General features: G+C 37.1%; 1 protein-coding gene and 1 pseudogene across 3 annotated transcripts in view; both read right to left on the bottom strand.

The window, feature by feature from the left end:
* Positions 1–3,111: 3,111 nt before the first annotated feature.
* PSMA8 (proteasome 20S subunit alpha 8) overlaps positions 3,112–16,842 on the bottom strand; it is a 41,380-nt gene continuing 27,649 nt past the window's right edge. The window contains exons 5-8 of one of the 3 annotated variants that reach the window (XM_077135739.1): positions 15,927–16,046; positions 12,814–12,933; positions 12,612–12,674; positions 3,112–4,169 (exon numbers count right to left, since the gene is read on the bottom strand). In XM_077135739.1, the coding sequence (XP_076991854.1) occupies positions 4,077–4,169; positions 12,612–12,674; positions 12,814–12,933; positions 15,927–16,046 (396 nt within the window). In that variant the 3' untranslated portion in view covers positions 3,112–4,076. Of the gene's footprint in view, positions 4,170–12,611; positions 12,675–12,813; positions 12,934–14,206; positions 14,888–15,926; positions 16,047–16,842 lie in introns of those variants that run through there. The other 2 variants (XM_077135741.1, XM_077135740.1) reach the window with 2 other exon arrangements.
* LOC143662663 (proteasome subunit alpha type-1 pseudogene) lies at positions 7,572–11,098 on the bottom strand (annotated as a pseudogene).

Genomic DNA, 16,842 nt, shown 5'->3' on the forward strand with positions numbered 1-16,842 from the left:
CTTAATTCTGCCTATGCCTGGGGCAGTGGAGCCCAAGGAGCTTGCAGCTGTATCCAAAAGCAGTCAAGCTGTAGAAACACAGCCACCAAAATGAAAGACAAAAATCCTTTTCATTGCCGGACCCGCATTCCTTGGGTTTACCAATCAGAGCTTAAGTTGGTACATTGCTCTGTGTATCTCCAGGTCCTATGTGCCCCCTCCTTTCCTTCAGGGCCCAGATCTTTTCAAATCCAAAAACACCTGCTTTTTTTTTTTTTTTTCTTTTTCCATCAGCCTTGCCCCTTCTGTGCTGGGGCAAAACCCAACGACCTCTGCTTTTACTCAAGGCTCAGCTGAGCTGGGAGCCTATTTTTAGTAGTCAGAATTTGTTAATTAATTCCGTAATTGGAGTTTGGTTGCACTCAGCCCCCTACTGCTGGTGAAGTCCCCTTCCTTTCCCCTCTGGGAAGCACCCTGTGGGGAATGGGTGCCGGCTACTGTGGCTTGGGGAACTCACGGTTCTGGGAGGGTTCGCAGCTGGTTCAGCTGGTCCAGACTGGGGTACGCTGTGTGTCCAGTCACTGACGTGGCCCCAGCAGTTGTTCTTTACTGTTCCTGGCTATTTACTAGCTGCTCTGGAGGACAAACTAAATCCCACACCTCGCTAAGCATCCATCTTGGCCCCTTCCTATTTAACCTGTCTCATGAGAGGTATTGTAAGAATTATATGAGTAGATGTTTGTTAAAAAAAAACATTAAAAGTATCTGACATGGTGTAGTAACTAAACTATATAAATATTTGATGAAATAAAAATAAATGGTGGAATCAAGACCACTTGGATTATGTCACTAAATTTGGAGATCCATCTATAGCCAAATTCTTCCAGAGGGATAGAATGTTCCATCATCAGATCAGAGACAGACATCGAGAGACAGGGTGCTATCACCCCCTTCTATTGTTTAACAACACCCAAAACATTAGTCTCATTTTCTATCTCAAAGATCTGGTATTGAGTGTAACATTTGCTAGGGAAGAAGTAAATAAGTTACTCCAGAAACCAGTCAGCAATATGCCCCATATTAAATTCACAGAATTGCAAGGGAAATATATTTCTCAGCATTCATATGACTTATACGAATGGGCTTAACTATTTGGTGTAATGACATCTTCAAGACAGGGATCATATCTTATTAATTTCTGCTACCTGGCACAAAGAGAATGTTTAATCAGGGATAAGTAGTATGGAATTGTCACTAATTATTGCAGCTTCAAAAAGTCCTCCAGGGCCATACTATTGTTTAACAATACAGTCCTCTGCACACCCCCCCCCCCTTTTTTTTTTTACTCCAACCAGGCCCTAAATCCAGGGCCCTGTATTCAATACATACTCACTATCTGGTGTCCTCCCATCATCTTAATGTCCAACAAAGGCCAAAGAAATTAGGAGGCTGACTTCTATAACCAATGAAAGATGAGGCTAGAAGAATTAGTCTCCCCTGTTTCCTCTGATATCTTTTAAAAAGACTATCTACAATTTAACAACTCAACAAATGTCTTTACCATAAATAAGCTTTGGAAACAAAGATTAAAAAGACATGAGTCCCAGCCCTGCCTCCTAAGAGGTTCTAGGTTATTAAGGGACTCAGACACAAAGATCTTCACAGCACTAAACCCAATTGGAATTATTATCAGTTAGGTTTAATATTTGTCCTCTCATTACACGGAAATGATGACAAAAACTATTTTTTTTTTACTACTATTCCCCTAGCCTCTAGCAGTTTCTGCCACATAAAGTGCCCAATACTTGTCAAATAAGTAGCTCAAACAGATAATTTCAATATAATATGATGAATGCTAAGAAAGAATATTTAAAATGCTAAGCGATGTATTAATGTTATCAAGGATTCATAATGAGTTCATTAAAGTACTGTAGGATAATGGGAACATCCAACCAGTTCACTGCATGTGTAGAAGTGTGTATGTATGTGTGTGTGCACGTGCATTATCTTCAGTGGGAGCCCATAAACAAAATCATTTTTTTTTCTCCAAAGTGGTAAAACTGCTTGGTAAGCTTTCTGCCTAGGAAGCAACTTAGCAGGGGCCAGGAGGCATTCCAGGGAACAAGTGGTTGACTTTAATTCTAAGAAGAGTGGTATAGGGATTCATGAAATTCCATGGTTATCTCTTCAGTAAATGTAACTAGAAAGGCAATCAGGGCCTAATCATGAATCAGCAATAAATGCCCTATAATGTTTATGTCTGGGGAAATTAAATGACCCAGCAGGAGGCCACAGGAATCTGCCCTAAGGGAAAATGAACACCAGTGAGGTGGCCCTATAAGGTCTCTATACTTCTTAAAATTCTCTCTTCTTCTTAAGCTCTTGCTTCAGAGTGCTATAACCATCAGATGACTTAGATCTTGACATATGATAGCTCCTTAACCTAACTCATTCTTTCTTTACCAACTTCTCTGAGCTTTTCATTCTCAGCAAGAATTCAACCTCTCTTTTCTGTTTTAAAAAAAAAAGAGGCAAGGGTGTACAGGTGATTCAGTGGTAGAATGCTCGTCTTCCAATGTGGGAGACCTGGGTTAGATTCCTGGACCTTGCACCTAAAAAAAAAAAAAAGGCAAAACCCTAAAATAAGGTGTTCTGCTGGTTTGAAATGGTTGTGTACCCCCATAAAAACCATATTTTTAAATCCTGATTCAATATTGTTGGGTAGGATCTTTTTGATTAAGCTGTTTACATGGAGATGTAACCCACCCAATTGTGGGTGAGGCCTTTTGATCAGGTGGTTTCCACAAGAGATGGTCTCCACCCACTCAAGGTGGGTAGCTTACTGGAGTCCTTTAAGAGGGAACTATTTTGGAAAAAGCTTCAGAGCTGACACAGACAGAGACCTTTGGAGATGCAGAAAAAATGTTCCCAGAGAAGCTATCTGGGAACAGCAGGTACCTATCATGTGTATTCCCAGACTGGCCTTTCTTGAGTCAAGGTTTGGAAATTTTCAGATGCCATAATTTGGAAATTTTTATGGCCTTAGAACTGTAAACGTGTAACCTAATAAATTTCCTTTATAAAAGCCAACCCATTTCTGGTGTATTGCATTTCCAGCAGCATTAACAAACCAAAACAGGTTATATAGGCTTTTCTTTTTATGTCTATTAAAATTCTTTATTTTAAAAAATATAATCTCCGAAAAAATTTTTTAAAAATAAATAAATAAAAATATAATCTCCTTACAGGCATTAAGCACATTCTTTCTATGGGTCCTTTGGATTAAACCCTCTCTGTGTGCAGGGATCAATTTTTATATTTATTTTGACCCTCTAAATAAGCCTACTACAAAGCCCGACAAATAGCAAGCATGCAGACATTTGACAGAACATGTAACAAACTTTACACACTAGGCACATTTAATATAAAATAAACTAAATTAATAAATCATGTACGCATTTCTCTCCTTATGTCCATATAACATCCCTATTCCAATGCTTTTATAAGTTGTTCCCACCATTTGCTTGCCCATTTGGATTCAGCCTTCAATAACTGTTCAACAAAGTGATATACTACAACTTACAAAAAGAAAAAGGTAAAATAAATACAAAATATCCAAGATGGAGAAGGTTCTCTGATAAACTTCTGACAATTCACCAATACAAGGATGCTTTTATCATTTATCTAGGAATGCAATTCAATATTATATTCAGTTTATCTTGGAACAATTATCTCTTTAAAGGACAGTCAATTCACTAACCTCCCCAAATTATTAACTTTTAAAAATAAAAATATTTTTCTTAATTAAATTTCCATGTATGATGAAAAGTAACAGTGAAAAATATGTGCATAGTATGTAGCCTCAGGTGTTAAATAATGACAGCTTAAAACAACTACTGAAATCTCTTTTCAAAGAAAATCTTCATACTAATCTATATTTGTCTATGTAACCAGACTGAAGTGAATCATAAATCTGGCAATCTCAAATCATCTACTAAATACAATGCTGCAAAGTAACTTATTTCCTCTAAAAGTTCAGTAAATTATTCCAAACAGTACAACAAAACATTAAAAACCCCTAGTATTCATTCTAAGAATTAGGTGCTTTTCTTTGATTTTTTCTTCTCTGCTTCTTCCTTTTCCTTTTCTATTTCAGTTACTTGTGATTCAATTTCTTTGGCACTAAACATCTGAAATGAGAAAAAAATTTTAAAAGCAATTTTCAATTATAGCAATAAATTCTAAATATTTACAAAATAAAGGAACCCAAATATAAATATATTTCCTATTTATACCTGGATTTTTTTTGTATGCTGTATGGTGAGGGTCACATTTCATTCTCTTTCCATGTATCCCGTTTACTGTAGCATTATTTAATTTTTTTTTTTTTTTGGAAATGCACAGGTCAGGAATCGAACCCAGGTCTCCCCGCAAGGCAGGTGAAAATTCTCCCACTGAACTACCCTTGAACCACTACAACTGTATTTTAATACTTCAGAAATACAATGAAATGTTTCAAAGGGTCCAAAAGCAATACAGGGCATATTAGAACTTTATGCCATTTACACTATCACTGTGCTAATAAAAAAGAAACTGGCATATCCTATATATGCACCTAACTCTGAAAACATTGATGCAAGGCTTGCATCCAAAAGTTATTTTTATTCAAATAATTCATTATTGAATTTTCCCTTACCCCCACCCCACTGTGTGATTTTCTGATAGGGTTTAACTATTTTATCAGCTCAAAGATTTGCCAACAGAGGTAGGAGAAAGATGATTTGCACAGTTCTGCTTACATCTTCCTAAATTGGAAGCAAAATGGCATTTCATTTTCTAAGAAACTGCAATATAATTTTGCTTTTCTGTTCTTCGTTTCCAACTAGACCCAAGATTAAATTATGTGTCATATTTCATATAAATTAAGAAATTTATATATGAAGATCTAACATTTAATTCCCTTAATAGTGAAAGGAGCTACCTATGAAACTGATACATGAATAATCAACTTCATGAAAAGACAAATTTTTAAAGATATTAGAGATGGAAGAGACTTTAGCAATTAGTCCACCATCAAGTTTTACACATAAGGAAATTGAGACTCATGAAGTTAACTGATTTGGCCAAAGATTGAAGAGAATTAGAAGCTCGGTATTCTTATTCCTAATCCATCTCCAGAATTCTTTTCATTTTGCCAATAAGATGTGTGTCAGAAAATCTGTTTTTGTCCGTAATCTATGTAATAAATATTATGCTAACATTTTGTGAAGTGAATTTTCTCACAAAGCAATTACTGGGAGTTTCATGGGCTGTAAAAATAAAGATGAAAAATATATAGTTCTTACTTGCCATTAAGTAGTTCCAGTTTAGTGGGAAAAACAGATACATAAGCAGATAATTATGTTATTTTAAAAAACCTGAACAAAGTGATGTGGAAGCACAAAATAGGAAGTGACACCACTTGGGGGAGAGTCAAAAAAGCCTTCTTAAAACTGGTGCTCCAGACTAGGGAACATTTCAAAATTAAGTAGGTAGACAACTAGATCAAACTAACTCCACCATTTGTGCTACATGCGCATAATTACACAAAATCAAACAGTACTAAAAACCTTATAACGAAATATAGTGGTCACCTGCTCCACCTCACTTCAACTAGCCCCTCCAACTCTTAATCCCACTACTAAATGTGGCCACCAAATTTAACATTTCTAGCTGCATCTTCTAATATTTACCTCCATAGTTTTAAATATTATGCCTTTACTGCTATTTCTGTATTTCTTCCATTGTAGATATTATCTATTGACTTCATAGTATGTATGGTAGATAAGGATTTACCTATTTTATATCCCCTTTTTTCTCCTTCAATTTAGTTTTATTTCATAATGTTTTTGCTAAATCAAGTGTTTATCATTATATAAACTCTCCTGCAGGTGACTCCATCACAGCTGGTGGAAAAGTTTTTTTTTTAATCAAACTATGAATAAAACACCCACACTTGTATGAAATAATTTTCCCTGATATAAATGAAAAAAATGGTTTGATGTGATATGAAAGACTTTTTATTGTGAATAAAGAAGCACATTAAACAGAAGTAAAAATTAAAATATATACTATTATATTTCTTTTTCATGTAAATTTTTATTTTCTGAAGCTGATAATTACCTTGTTTTATCATTGGCTAGTGTGATGGTTAGGTTCTGGTGAACCAAATGGATTATGCCTAATTGTCTGGTCAGGCAAGCAATGGCCTGACCTTTGCTGCAAGGATGTCATGGCTGGTTGATTAGATCATCAGTCAGTTGAGTGAATCTGTGGCTGATTACATGTGATATCAAGTAAGGCATGCCTCTCACAATAAGGTAATCCAATCAGCTGAAGGGTATTAAGGGAGAGGAGACCTTCTTTTACCTCTTCTTCAGCCAGCGAGCCTTTCCTGTGGAATTCATTCAGACTCTTCATTGGAGCTGCCAGCCTCACAGCCTGCCCTATGGATTTTGGACTCTTCCATTTTCATGGCTGTGTGAGACATCTTTATAAATCTATTTACATATCTCTTCTGTTGATTCTGTATCTCTAGAGAACCCTAACACAGCTTGGTACTAGGAGTGGTTCTTGAGAAACAGAATCTTAAAAATGGGTTTTTATAATTGGTTTTCTACTCTGACTAGACACAGATGCACTAATAACTCTGTTTCCAATGATCAAGATGGCACTGACAGTCCATGAGTTGAGTTGGTAAAAGAGTTACTCAAAATATCACCATTAGATTCTGCTAATTGTATGCTTCTATCAGGCAAGGCTCTGGGTGATAATGTTTTTGACACCTTTATGGAGCTTTGTTGAATTAAGAGGTATAATGATGTTGGCTGGTTGTTGTTAGATATGCTGGATAGAGCGATGAGGGAAAGGGATGAGCTGTAGGCTTCAAATGTGAAACTTCAGTGCTGTACGAATGATGTAAGAGTTTCCATGTGTGCCTGAAAGGAGATCTTATTTCCTGTGGTCAGAGACTTGAGATCTCTGAATACCAGACACAAAGCCTCATTGTGCAAGTAGATTTACAACAGAAACTAAAATCTTAACCTGCTGTTAAAGTAAGGGCTCTGACTGGAAAAGAATGGGATCCTGAACCGTGAGATGGTGATATATGGCATGATAATGATAGCAATGGTGAGATGGTATCCCTGGAATCTGCTGAGCCTTTGCTAGATAGATTTCTAATGGACTGCCCTGAGGAAAGAGCTTCCTGACCTCTTCCTGCCTTGAGGAAACAGCTTCCCAGCCTCGAGTCTCCTCAGAAGAGCCTGCCATCCAACTTCCACTTAATGAGATTAAACCTTCCTGCCTACTAACCCTGTAAGTAGGGAAACAGCCCTCACTCCTGTTTCACCAGATGAAACTGCAATGGAATATCCTGAAGTGATTGGCTTGAAAAACAGTTCTATTTCTTTCTTTCTTTTTTTTTTTGCATGGGCAGGCACTGGGAATCGAACCCTGGTCTCAAGCATGGCAGGCGAGAACTCTGCCTGCTGAGCCACCATGGCCTGCCCAGTTCTATTTCTTTTCATGACCCACCCCCACCATCCCTCTTTTCTTCAAGACCTGTAACTGAAGTCCCATCAGGTCCCAAAAGGTGAGATACAGAGTGTGACCCATCAGGAGGTACACTATACTCCAAAAGAACTGCATGAATTTTTTAATCTATATAGACAGAAGTCAGTGGAATATGTGTGAGAATAAATATTAAGGGTATGGGATAATGGTGGAATATAAAGTTGGATCAAGCTGAATTTATTTATATTGGCCCACTAAGCAGAGATTCTGCATTCAATAGCGTTGATGGAGGCTCAGAAAGGCATTAATAGTTTGTTTGGATGGATGGCTGAAACATGGATCAAAAAGTGGCCTACATTACCTGAGGTCAGAATGCTAGAACTGCCCTCGTATAATGTAGATGAGGCTTAGAGAGACTGGAATTTTAAAGAAGATTTATCATGAAAGGCCTGCTCACAAACCCCCGGAATGTTCAGAAGACACATCTTTCGCCAGAAACTACAGAAGTAAATTTGTGCGACTAGCCCCATCATCCCTGAAGAGCTCTATAGTCACCCTTTCCTCTAGGCCAGATATTAGTGGGGAACTGCTGTCACTGAACTGGAATCTTTAAACAAAATGGGGATGACTGGATTCTGAGTTGGCAGAAGCCATATGGTGACATTTAATCACAACAGACAAGGTGGGCATGGTCACCATAATGGACAGCAATCTCAAAGCAGCAGTCAAAATGATTTGACTCTCAAAATGATTTGACTCACAGCGACTTGTGGCATTGGCTAGGGGAGCATGGAGTACCTAGTAGTGAAACAGGAAGGCAGTCTACTAAATTCTTGTTTGAGCTGTATAAGCAGAAGAATTCTAGGTCAAGTGAATTACAAAAACAGAGAGTCACAGCCCCTTAATCAATCCCCAGACTTGAGATAGTTTACAGACCAAGAGCCCCTCCAATGAGGGGAGGGCTGGGTATCTTTGGGGAAGGATCCTTTGATGCTGTCCAAAATTTACACTATTAACCTTCCTCCCAGACTTCCCTAAGGAGACCTATGGCCTTTTACTATGGTGACTGTGTACTGAGAAAAGGAAATGATCAGATATTTCAGGGATTATTTAGATACTGGGTCAGAACTGACACTAATTCTAGGAGTCCCAAAACGTCACTCTGGCCCACACTCAGAGTAGGGGCTTATGGAGGTCAGGTGATCAATGGAGTTTTAGCTCAGGTCTAAACTGAGCAGGAAAAAAAATGTGTCTTTTATTGTTTTCTGTTTAGAGATTAAGTATGGTTAAAGGCGATGTGTATAGCTGTCAAGTTGACAAGAGATAGACTGTCATGGTCAGGTTTACGTGTCAATTTGGCCAGGTGGTTTGTCTGGTTGGACAAGTGCTGGCCTGTCTGTTACTATGAGGACATTTCATAGAATTAAATCATGATCAAGTCGGCTGCATCTACAGCTGACTGCATTTGTAATCAGCCAATGGGAGTGTCTTCTACAATGAGTAAGGTTTAATCTAATCACTGGATGGCTTTTAAGGAGGATTCAGAAGAGACAGGCTCTCTTCCTGCTTCAGCCGGTGAGCCTCTCCTGTGGAGTTCATCCAGAGCATCCACTGGAGTCATCAGCTTCACAGCCTGCCCTATGGATTTTGGACTCTATGCTCCCATGGTTATGTGAGACACTTTTATAAATTTTATATCTACAGATATTTCCTGCTGATTCTGTTTCTCTAGAGAATCCTAGCTAATACAGAATGCTTGTAAAAGAAAAAAAACCTGCAACTGTGCTAATTTCTAGACTGTACCATTCCACTACTCTGCATCTTTTGGTTCCAAGTATAGATTATGCTCATTCAGGTACCTGTTCCTGAGCTGTTAATACTTCATAATATGTATATACATTGATTTATTGTCTAATGTTCCACTAGTTCATCAGCCTTTTCTGCAGATTCAATGGGAAGGTTGAACAGTCTGTGCCCTTCTTTGAGGTCATTCATTAAGATCTTCCATGAATGGAGACACATCATCATCACGTAGATCATGAACTCCAAGTTTCTACCAACAATTCCAGTGTAAACAATCTTTGTACTTAGGTCCTGCTCTGTAAAATGTGTCCCTCTTTAGGCATACAGACCCTGTTTAACAAGTTTGTTCAAACTGCACTCCACAGACTTGGGCAGGTCTCTCCAAGTAAGTATGAACTGATAGAGAACAGGCTCCAAAACTCATAGCTCTGCAACTAAAACAGTAGGCGGACTGGTTTGTAAAATGTGAGGGCTCATATCATGACAACCAGTTACGAGCAGCCTCACACCATATGGTCTTTAGCCATATCATTGTATTAGTATCTGGGTCATGCTTCTAATTAGAAATACAAGACCATACACAGCAAGAAGTCTGTCTAAATACAAATCCAGAATCCAAACACTCCTGGCACAAGAAATTATGTAAGAGTGTAGCATCAGCAGTAAGCCCCACACTTGAGATACAAGTATAGTTGTCAACATGGAGAATTTGTTTTTAATGGGCTGCAGGCTCTGACTGTGCCCTCTTCAATGTAACCAACAGTGCATGGGATTTTTATTTCAGATCAGCTATGGCTGAATGTTGCATAACAGTTTCTATTGCAAATTCACTTTGATGTACCCTGCCCTGACAGTGATTATCAGTGTCATACTGGTTGTAAAGGTCTGGTTGTGACATCTTGCAAAGCTGTATGTCCAGGCACTGAATTGATCTTTTTCATTTACCATGCAGAGTACCTGGTGAGACCTTGATTTAGAGATTTGTGTCTTACAGTTCTGGGAAATTTTCCTTTATTACTATTTGATGATTTTTCATGCCACTTACATGTGCTTCCTCTTGTCTTTTGATTTATCTTTTCTTTGTTCATTTTGAGATATTTGTGTTTTATTTTCTAGGAGATTGCCTTCATTTTACATTTATTTGATTCTAATCTTTCTATTGATCTTTAATTCTAGTCATCATAGACTCGATTTCCAAGAGCACTTCTGGGTTCTCCAGATGTTTCTTTTTTATAGTGTTCCATCTCTCTGAAGTTACTAATCACACAATTTTGGTGGTGATGGCTGTTTTTGATTTCTTCTATCTCCTATGATGTCTGTGTTACCTCTAATGCCCTATTATCTCTGTTTTAGTCTACTTTTCATATTGAAGGCCTCAGTATCTAGAGGATCCTTGGCTAAACTTTACAATTAAGAGTGAGGCACTAACAAGTGAACTGGAAACTTATGTATATAGTGGGAGAAATCAACCAATGGGCTTCCTGGATGTTTATCAGGTGGTGATTAAGCAGGTCAGAAGCAGGTGAGAGGAGATGGCAAAAGGAGGAAGAATACTTAATCCTACTCCATACAGGCTCTCTTCTATTCATGTTTTGGTAGTCTAAGATTTAGAGAAAGGTAATTTTGTGTTTTAGTTGCAGAAAGTGACTAGGTTTATATGAGATCATCCTTCTTTTTAAGTTTTTCATCAAAGGTAAAAAGATACAGCACTGCTTTTAGCCAAAATTAATGACACTAAAACTGACCTTTGTCTCTGTATGTATACATGCACATACATATGCAGACACAGTATATCTTCCATTTGTTTAAAGAGAAAATGAGTAACAGTACCATTTAATGAGCATTTACCAAATGTGCCTACGAATACACTGCTATCTCACACTATCTCATTTATTTATCACAACAACCCTCCAAGGTAGTTATTGTTACCCACATCTCAAACATAAGGAAACTGAAAATAGAAGATGGGGTTAACTTGTTCAAAGTCATACTATTAAACAAATGGTTCTACTGAAACTTAAACTCATGTCTATCCAATGCCAAAGGTTGCACTCTTCAGCCTATCCTGAAATGTCAATTTGAATGACAGTATAAATTTGCTCCTCAGTACATGTACCATACCACTCATGAATAAAAATATATGTATAACTCTGTAATTATTTATCTTTGTGTGATGGGACTGCAGAGGTGCCATAGGCATCAGTGGTTTCTATGTCCCTGTGGTGTTGGCACATCTGAGCTTAGGCCTTTGGTGGTCTGGGCAACTACCAAGTTCAATCCCCATCTCCTCATTGTGTATTCAGTAGCTTGGCTATTTATGTGGGGCCATGCAAGGGTGTTAAAGATGTGTTATTTTGCAAGCTCTATTGTATAGATCTACCTAATGAACATCCTTGTGTTAAAGATGTGTTATTTGGCAAGCTCTATTGTATAGATCTACCTAATGAACAATGAACTAAATTTCAAATGCCCTTAAGACAACTAATCCTCTATCACAATGTTCTCAACAATTTTCATATCACTTTGTTCTGAGCAAGTTATTCTGAGGTATAGCAGTTTTAATCCACAATGGTTGACAGAAGGAATACAAGTAATAATGTTATTAGATGTACGATAAAGAATTACAGAAACATTATCATGCTAGGTAGTAAAATTCAAGTCTTACAGAAACTCAAGGAACCTTCAAAAAATACAGAGAAAATAAATAAAAAAAATAAAAATCAGTGGACAATCAGGAATGGGTGGAGATTTTTCTCTGATTTTTTTTTGGGGGGTGGAGGTTTTTTGATAGTAAGAATAATAATTTTATATCAGAAGTCCAGTGGGTTAACAGTTAAACACGGCAGCTGAAAAACAGTGGCTGGAAGCATATCTTGATTGGCTGGAAGCATATCTTGATTACAGAATATCTATAGAGACGGGAAAAGTGAATGCTGTATATGATGCCAGGAATGAATCCCCATAGGGAATATGCTATACTGACCCCATAAAGGACTGATATAGCAGGGGTTCCTACTTACAGAAACTACTAAATGGGGCAGGCCTATAAAAAAATCTCAGTGTCTCAAAGTCTTCACACAGGGACAAGTAATTGTGTATAATAAGCACAGACAAATGAGTAAATATCAGCCTAGAGAAGCAAAATAGAAGTGGATCGTGATGTCATAGATACTAACGGATGTTTCTTGCTTATAGTTAGGATTTACAGGTGTTATTTTACTTTTGTCAAAATACTTTACACTATACATATTTTTCCTCTTTAGTTTATGACTTACCTTCAGAGGTTGGTTTCTTCTTATTACAGCGAGTTCAATGTTTTTTCCACCAGACTGGACAACCTAATGTAGAAAAAGTATCACATTAGAAATACTTCAGTGAATTTTGTGTTTTAATAAGCAAATAGATAGGGGGAAAAACATGCTTTTCTCAAATATTTCATTGAATGTACCCTATTTATTTATTTATTAGATCACTTACTTCTAGCAAAGCTCTTATTGCTAATTTGATGGCTTCACTGTCATTTGCTACAGCATCTTCTGTGTAATTCTTTTCTAGAAATTCTCGAACTGTTTTAGCACTTCGGCCTATTGCATTTGCCTTGAAAAATAAAGATAATTATGAATGTCAAACTCAAAGATAATTATGAATGAACTATGGTTACTGAGTACAGTTTAGGGATTTAGAGTTTGTTCCAGCATGCCATCGTATAATTAGAAAATGACACTTGTATGCTTGAAGGTTTAGGAAACATTTCAGCATCTCATTTGGTTACTATATGAATATTCTCTAATGGTATGAACTTTTATTTTCAAATATACCAATTCTATGTCCTAGCCAAGGCTTTCTATCAGTTTAATAACTCCCAAGTCCTTAATAATCAGAAAGGATTGAGGCTGGGACTCAAAAACATTTGGAGAGGAAGGGAGGATAAAGGCTTTGCAGAAGGAAAAGAAAGAAAATACAATGACCTGAAAAAGAAGGTTGTTTACATGTTTACATGAGCATTATTTCTTAGAACTTAAAGGAGCTCATTCTAATAAGAGATTCTAACTAGGTATTAGAATTCTAAGTCTTTGGCTGTATAACCAAGAAGAGCCACTTCTGTTCCATTCCCCATTTTTCTTTGTTCTCTAGAAATTTTTATTAGATGAACAAAAGAGGCAAATGGATTTCCCTAGCTGCATGGCTACAGGTACTAGATAACATGTTCTTTTAATTAAGTCTAAATATCCTGAACAGTAATAGTGATGGTGATGATAATTTATATTAACAGAACACTTATGTGCTAGGCACTATAGCTAAGCATTTTACATGGATTATCTCATTTCCATGTAAACTAATAGGTATTATTACTGACCCCATTCACAGATGAGGAAACATCTGTTCAGAAAGGTTGCAATGTGGCTTTTCAATCTCAGAGCCATTGACGTTTCGCCAGAAAATTATTTGTTGGGGGGGGGGGCTATCCTGTGCATTGTAAGATGTTTAGCAACATCATTGCCCTGGACCTACAAGAGGCCAGTAGCAACCCTTCAAGTTATGACCACCAAAAATGTTTCTAGATATTACCAAATGTCCCTTGAGAGTGGCTAAATCACCTCTGCTTAAGAAACACTAGGTTAAGGAATCTTGCCCAAGATCACACAGGGTGTAAATGGAAGAGCTGAGATTCAAAACCACGAAGTGTGGATCCACAACCTAAGCTTTATACCAGAAAGTCCCATTCCTTTCAAAGGATCATGAGGTTAAATAGGGGAATCTCTTTGTTCTGTTAAATATTGTGATTACAGGAAAGAGATTTCAAAGGAGATATAGGAAGTGAGCATGAAAACACACCTTTTGAACTACACAAAAGTATATTGTTCTGGTTAGCAGAAGCTTTTTTTTTGCCCTAATATAATTTGTTCTACGCCATTATATTTCAGAGTATTAAAATAAATAGCTGTGAAACCTCTAAATTAAATTTTAATTTGGCCTTGAAATTTCACTTAGATCAAGGATAGAGTTGTAAGCCTGGCATGACTTTGGAGTTCATTTACTACTAGCATTTTTGCTAACTGGCTGCTGCCCAGGGAGGAAATAAAGTAGCAGTTGATTCAAAAATCTCACTGGTATCTTAAGGTCACTAAATAATTTCTCAATTCCCTGCCCACTTTCTCCATTTCCTGAACCCTTACCTATCTGTCTGTTTTCCTAAAATTTAGCTTCCTCTTGCCACACTCATAGCTCTCCTCCTCCCTGGCTTACCTCCTACCCCAGCCCACATGAATAAGGCCTTTGTTAATTTTGCAATGATTTTCCTGCCTGCCCACTCAGATTAATAACAACTTTCTGTGGCAGAAAATAACTGCCAAGCCCAATATCCATTCTTTCTTTTTGACAGAACTCTAGGCAATGTGCCTGTATTAAAAAATGCCATTTGCAAGCCTCCCTTACAAATGGGAACATGTAAGTCATAATCACCGAGCTGAACTTCTAGGTATCTATGCTGCCTGGAATGCAGATTTGTTGGCTGAAGGTCTGGTGTACAACTTGTGACCATGGGAAGAGACTAAAATAATAAAGGAGACCAAGGTCAGCAAAGTTCAAACTTCCCAATATGCGAGAAATATAAATTCTTATATATTAAACATTATCAGGCCTCTGTTGTCAGAAGCCCAGAACAATACCTCACTGATACAATGATGAACTGGATCCTGTGAAGCTGTATAAATTCCCCATCAGCAATGATGAGGAACTTATTCCTACAGGTGCTGGAAATGTGGATGCAGATAACCCTCAGCTCTTAATCCTTTTTGGAAGGTGCCTTGGATAAGGACAGCTGCTTCAACTAAGGTCATGCCCATTTCCCAGGGCAGTCCATATCCAATAATGGTTGACTGAGAACTCCAAATGTCGGCTTACCTGCCCCAACTTGGAATAACTTTAACAAGCCACCATAAATCAAGAGCATTCTATGTGGCAGACTGAAGCCTTTATTGAGAATGCACTGCAACCCAACTTCTCCAATAATTTATGTGGGGACAACTGCAACCTATTGAAATATAAGTATAGATTCAGAGTTTGGGTTGATCTGACTCTTCTAGAATACAGGATGCATTAAATATTTCAGTAAGGAATTCAAATGCTCATTTAATTCTTTATTAAAAGCAGGAAGGGGTGCATGGGTAGTTCAGTGGTTAGAATGCCCGCCTTTCATGCAGGAGACCCAGGTTTGATTACCAGACAATGCACCCCACCCTCCCCCACCAAAAAAAGCAGGAAAACTACTTCTGCTCAAAGCAAGCATCTATATGATACAATACTAATTTGGAAGACTGAATAATGAATAGGAACTGGATATTATACTTAGGTTTGTCTCATCTTTAGAAAAGTAAGGAAAAGACCCTGTGATTAATAAAAAAAGGTATTTCTCTGTCCATCAAAAAGTATCAGTTTTTGACAAAATAAATGGTTACATTTATAAAGTTTCTGTCACCATCAATATTTAAATGGAAGATAATTTTTATTATGTCCTGAAAAACAATAAAGTACTTAGAGTGAACATTTACTCAACTTCTTATAAAAACAATAACAAATTCATAACTTACTTTCCAAGCATGATAGGTACCAGAAGGATCTGTCTGATATAATCTTGGGATACCATCATCAAAACCTACAATTAAGGCAGAAATGCCAAAAGGTCTTCGTCCATTGCTCTGAGTATATTTCTGAAAAATCAAATGTTTTCATCATTATTACCTGTATAAGACCACTATAAATTATAACAATTATTACTTATCAAACACAAATTCTAATAATAAACAAAGTATTCCTGCTAAAATGATCTACTTTATCAGTTTTATCCTATGTTTTTTGTTTGTTCTTTTAAATAGGCAGGCTCAGGGAATAGAACCCAGGTCTCTGGCATAGCAGGAGAGAATTCTGCCACTAAGCCACCATCGCACCACCCTCTATCCTATGAATTTTAAAGACCCTCTTCCTGAAATCTTCCTGGACTACCCTCAATTCATGAAAAATTTTTTAAAAATTAATTGAAAATATAATCAAGAGTAGGCATATATTATATATGGTCTCATAATTTGTTTTCTAATTGCTTTGTGTACATCGTAGTAACATAACTACAGCAGATTACAATCTCTTTAATATACCAGAGAGCTGAGCATTTCTGACATATCATTTTTTGGTCTGCAATAAAAGTGATTTCAATGAGGTGTGCTTTGGAAACACGTTCTTGTTTACTTTTGGACTGGTTTGAATCTGTTTTGTATTCCAGAAAAGCCTATGCTCTTATTAAAAAAAAATTTTTTTATTGAGAAAAATCTTCACACACATACTTTCTATATATGGTGCACAATCCATGGCTCACAATATTCTCACATAGTTGTGTATTCATCATCATGATCATTGTTTAGAACATTTGCATAACTCCAGAAAAAGAAATAAAAAAAAGAAAAAACTCATATATACTGTGCTGGTTTGAAAGGAAGTATGCCCCCTAAGAAA

This window comes from Tamandua tetradactyla, chromosome 18 (genome assembly GCF_023851605.1).
Source record: "Tamandua tetradactyla isolate mTamTet1 chromosome 18, mTamTet1.pri, whole genome shotgun sequence".
In the NCBI taxonomy this organism is placed as follows: Eukaryota; Metazoa; Chordata; class Mammalia; order Pilosa; family Myrmecophagidae; genus Tamandua; species Tamandua tetradactyla.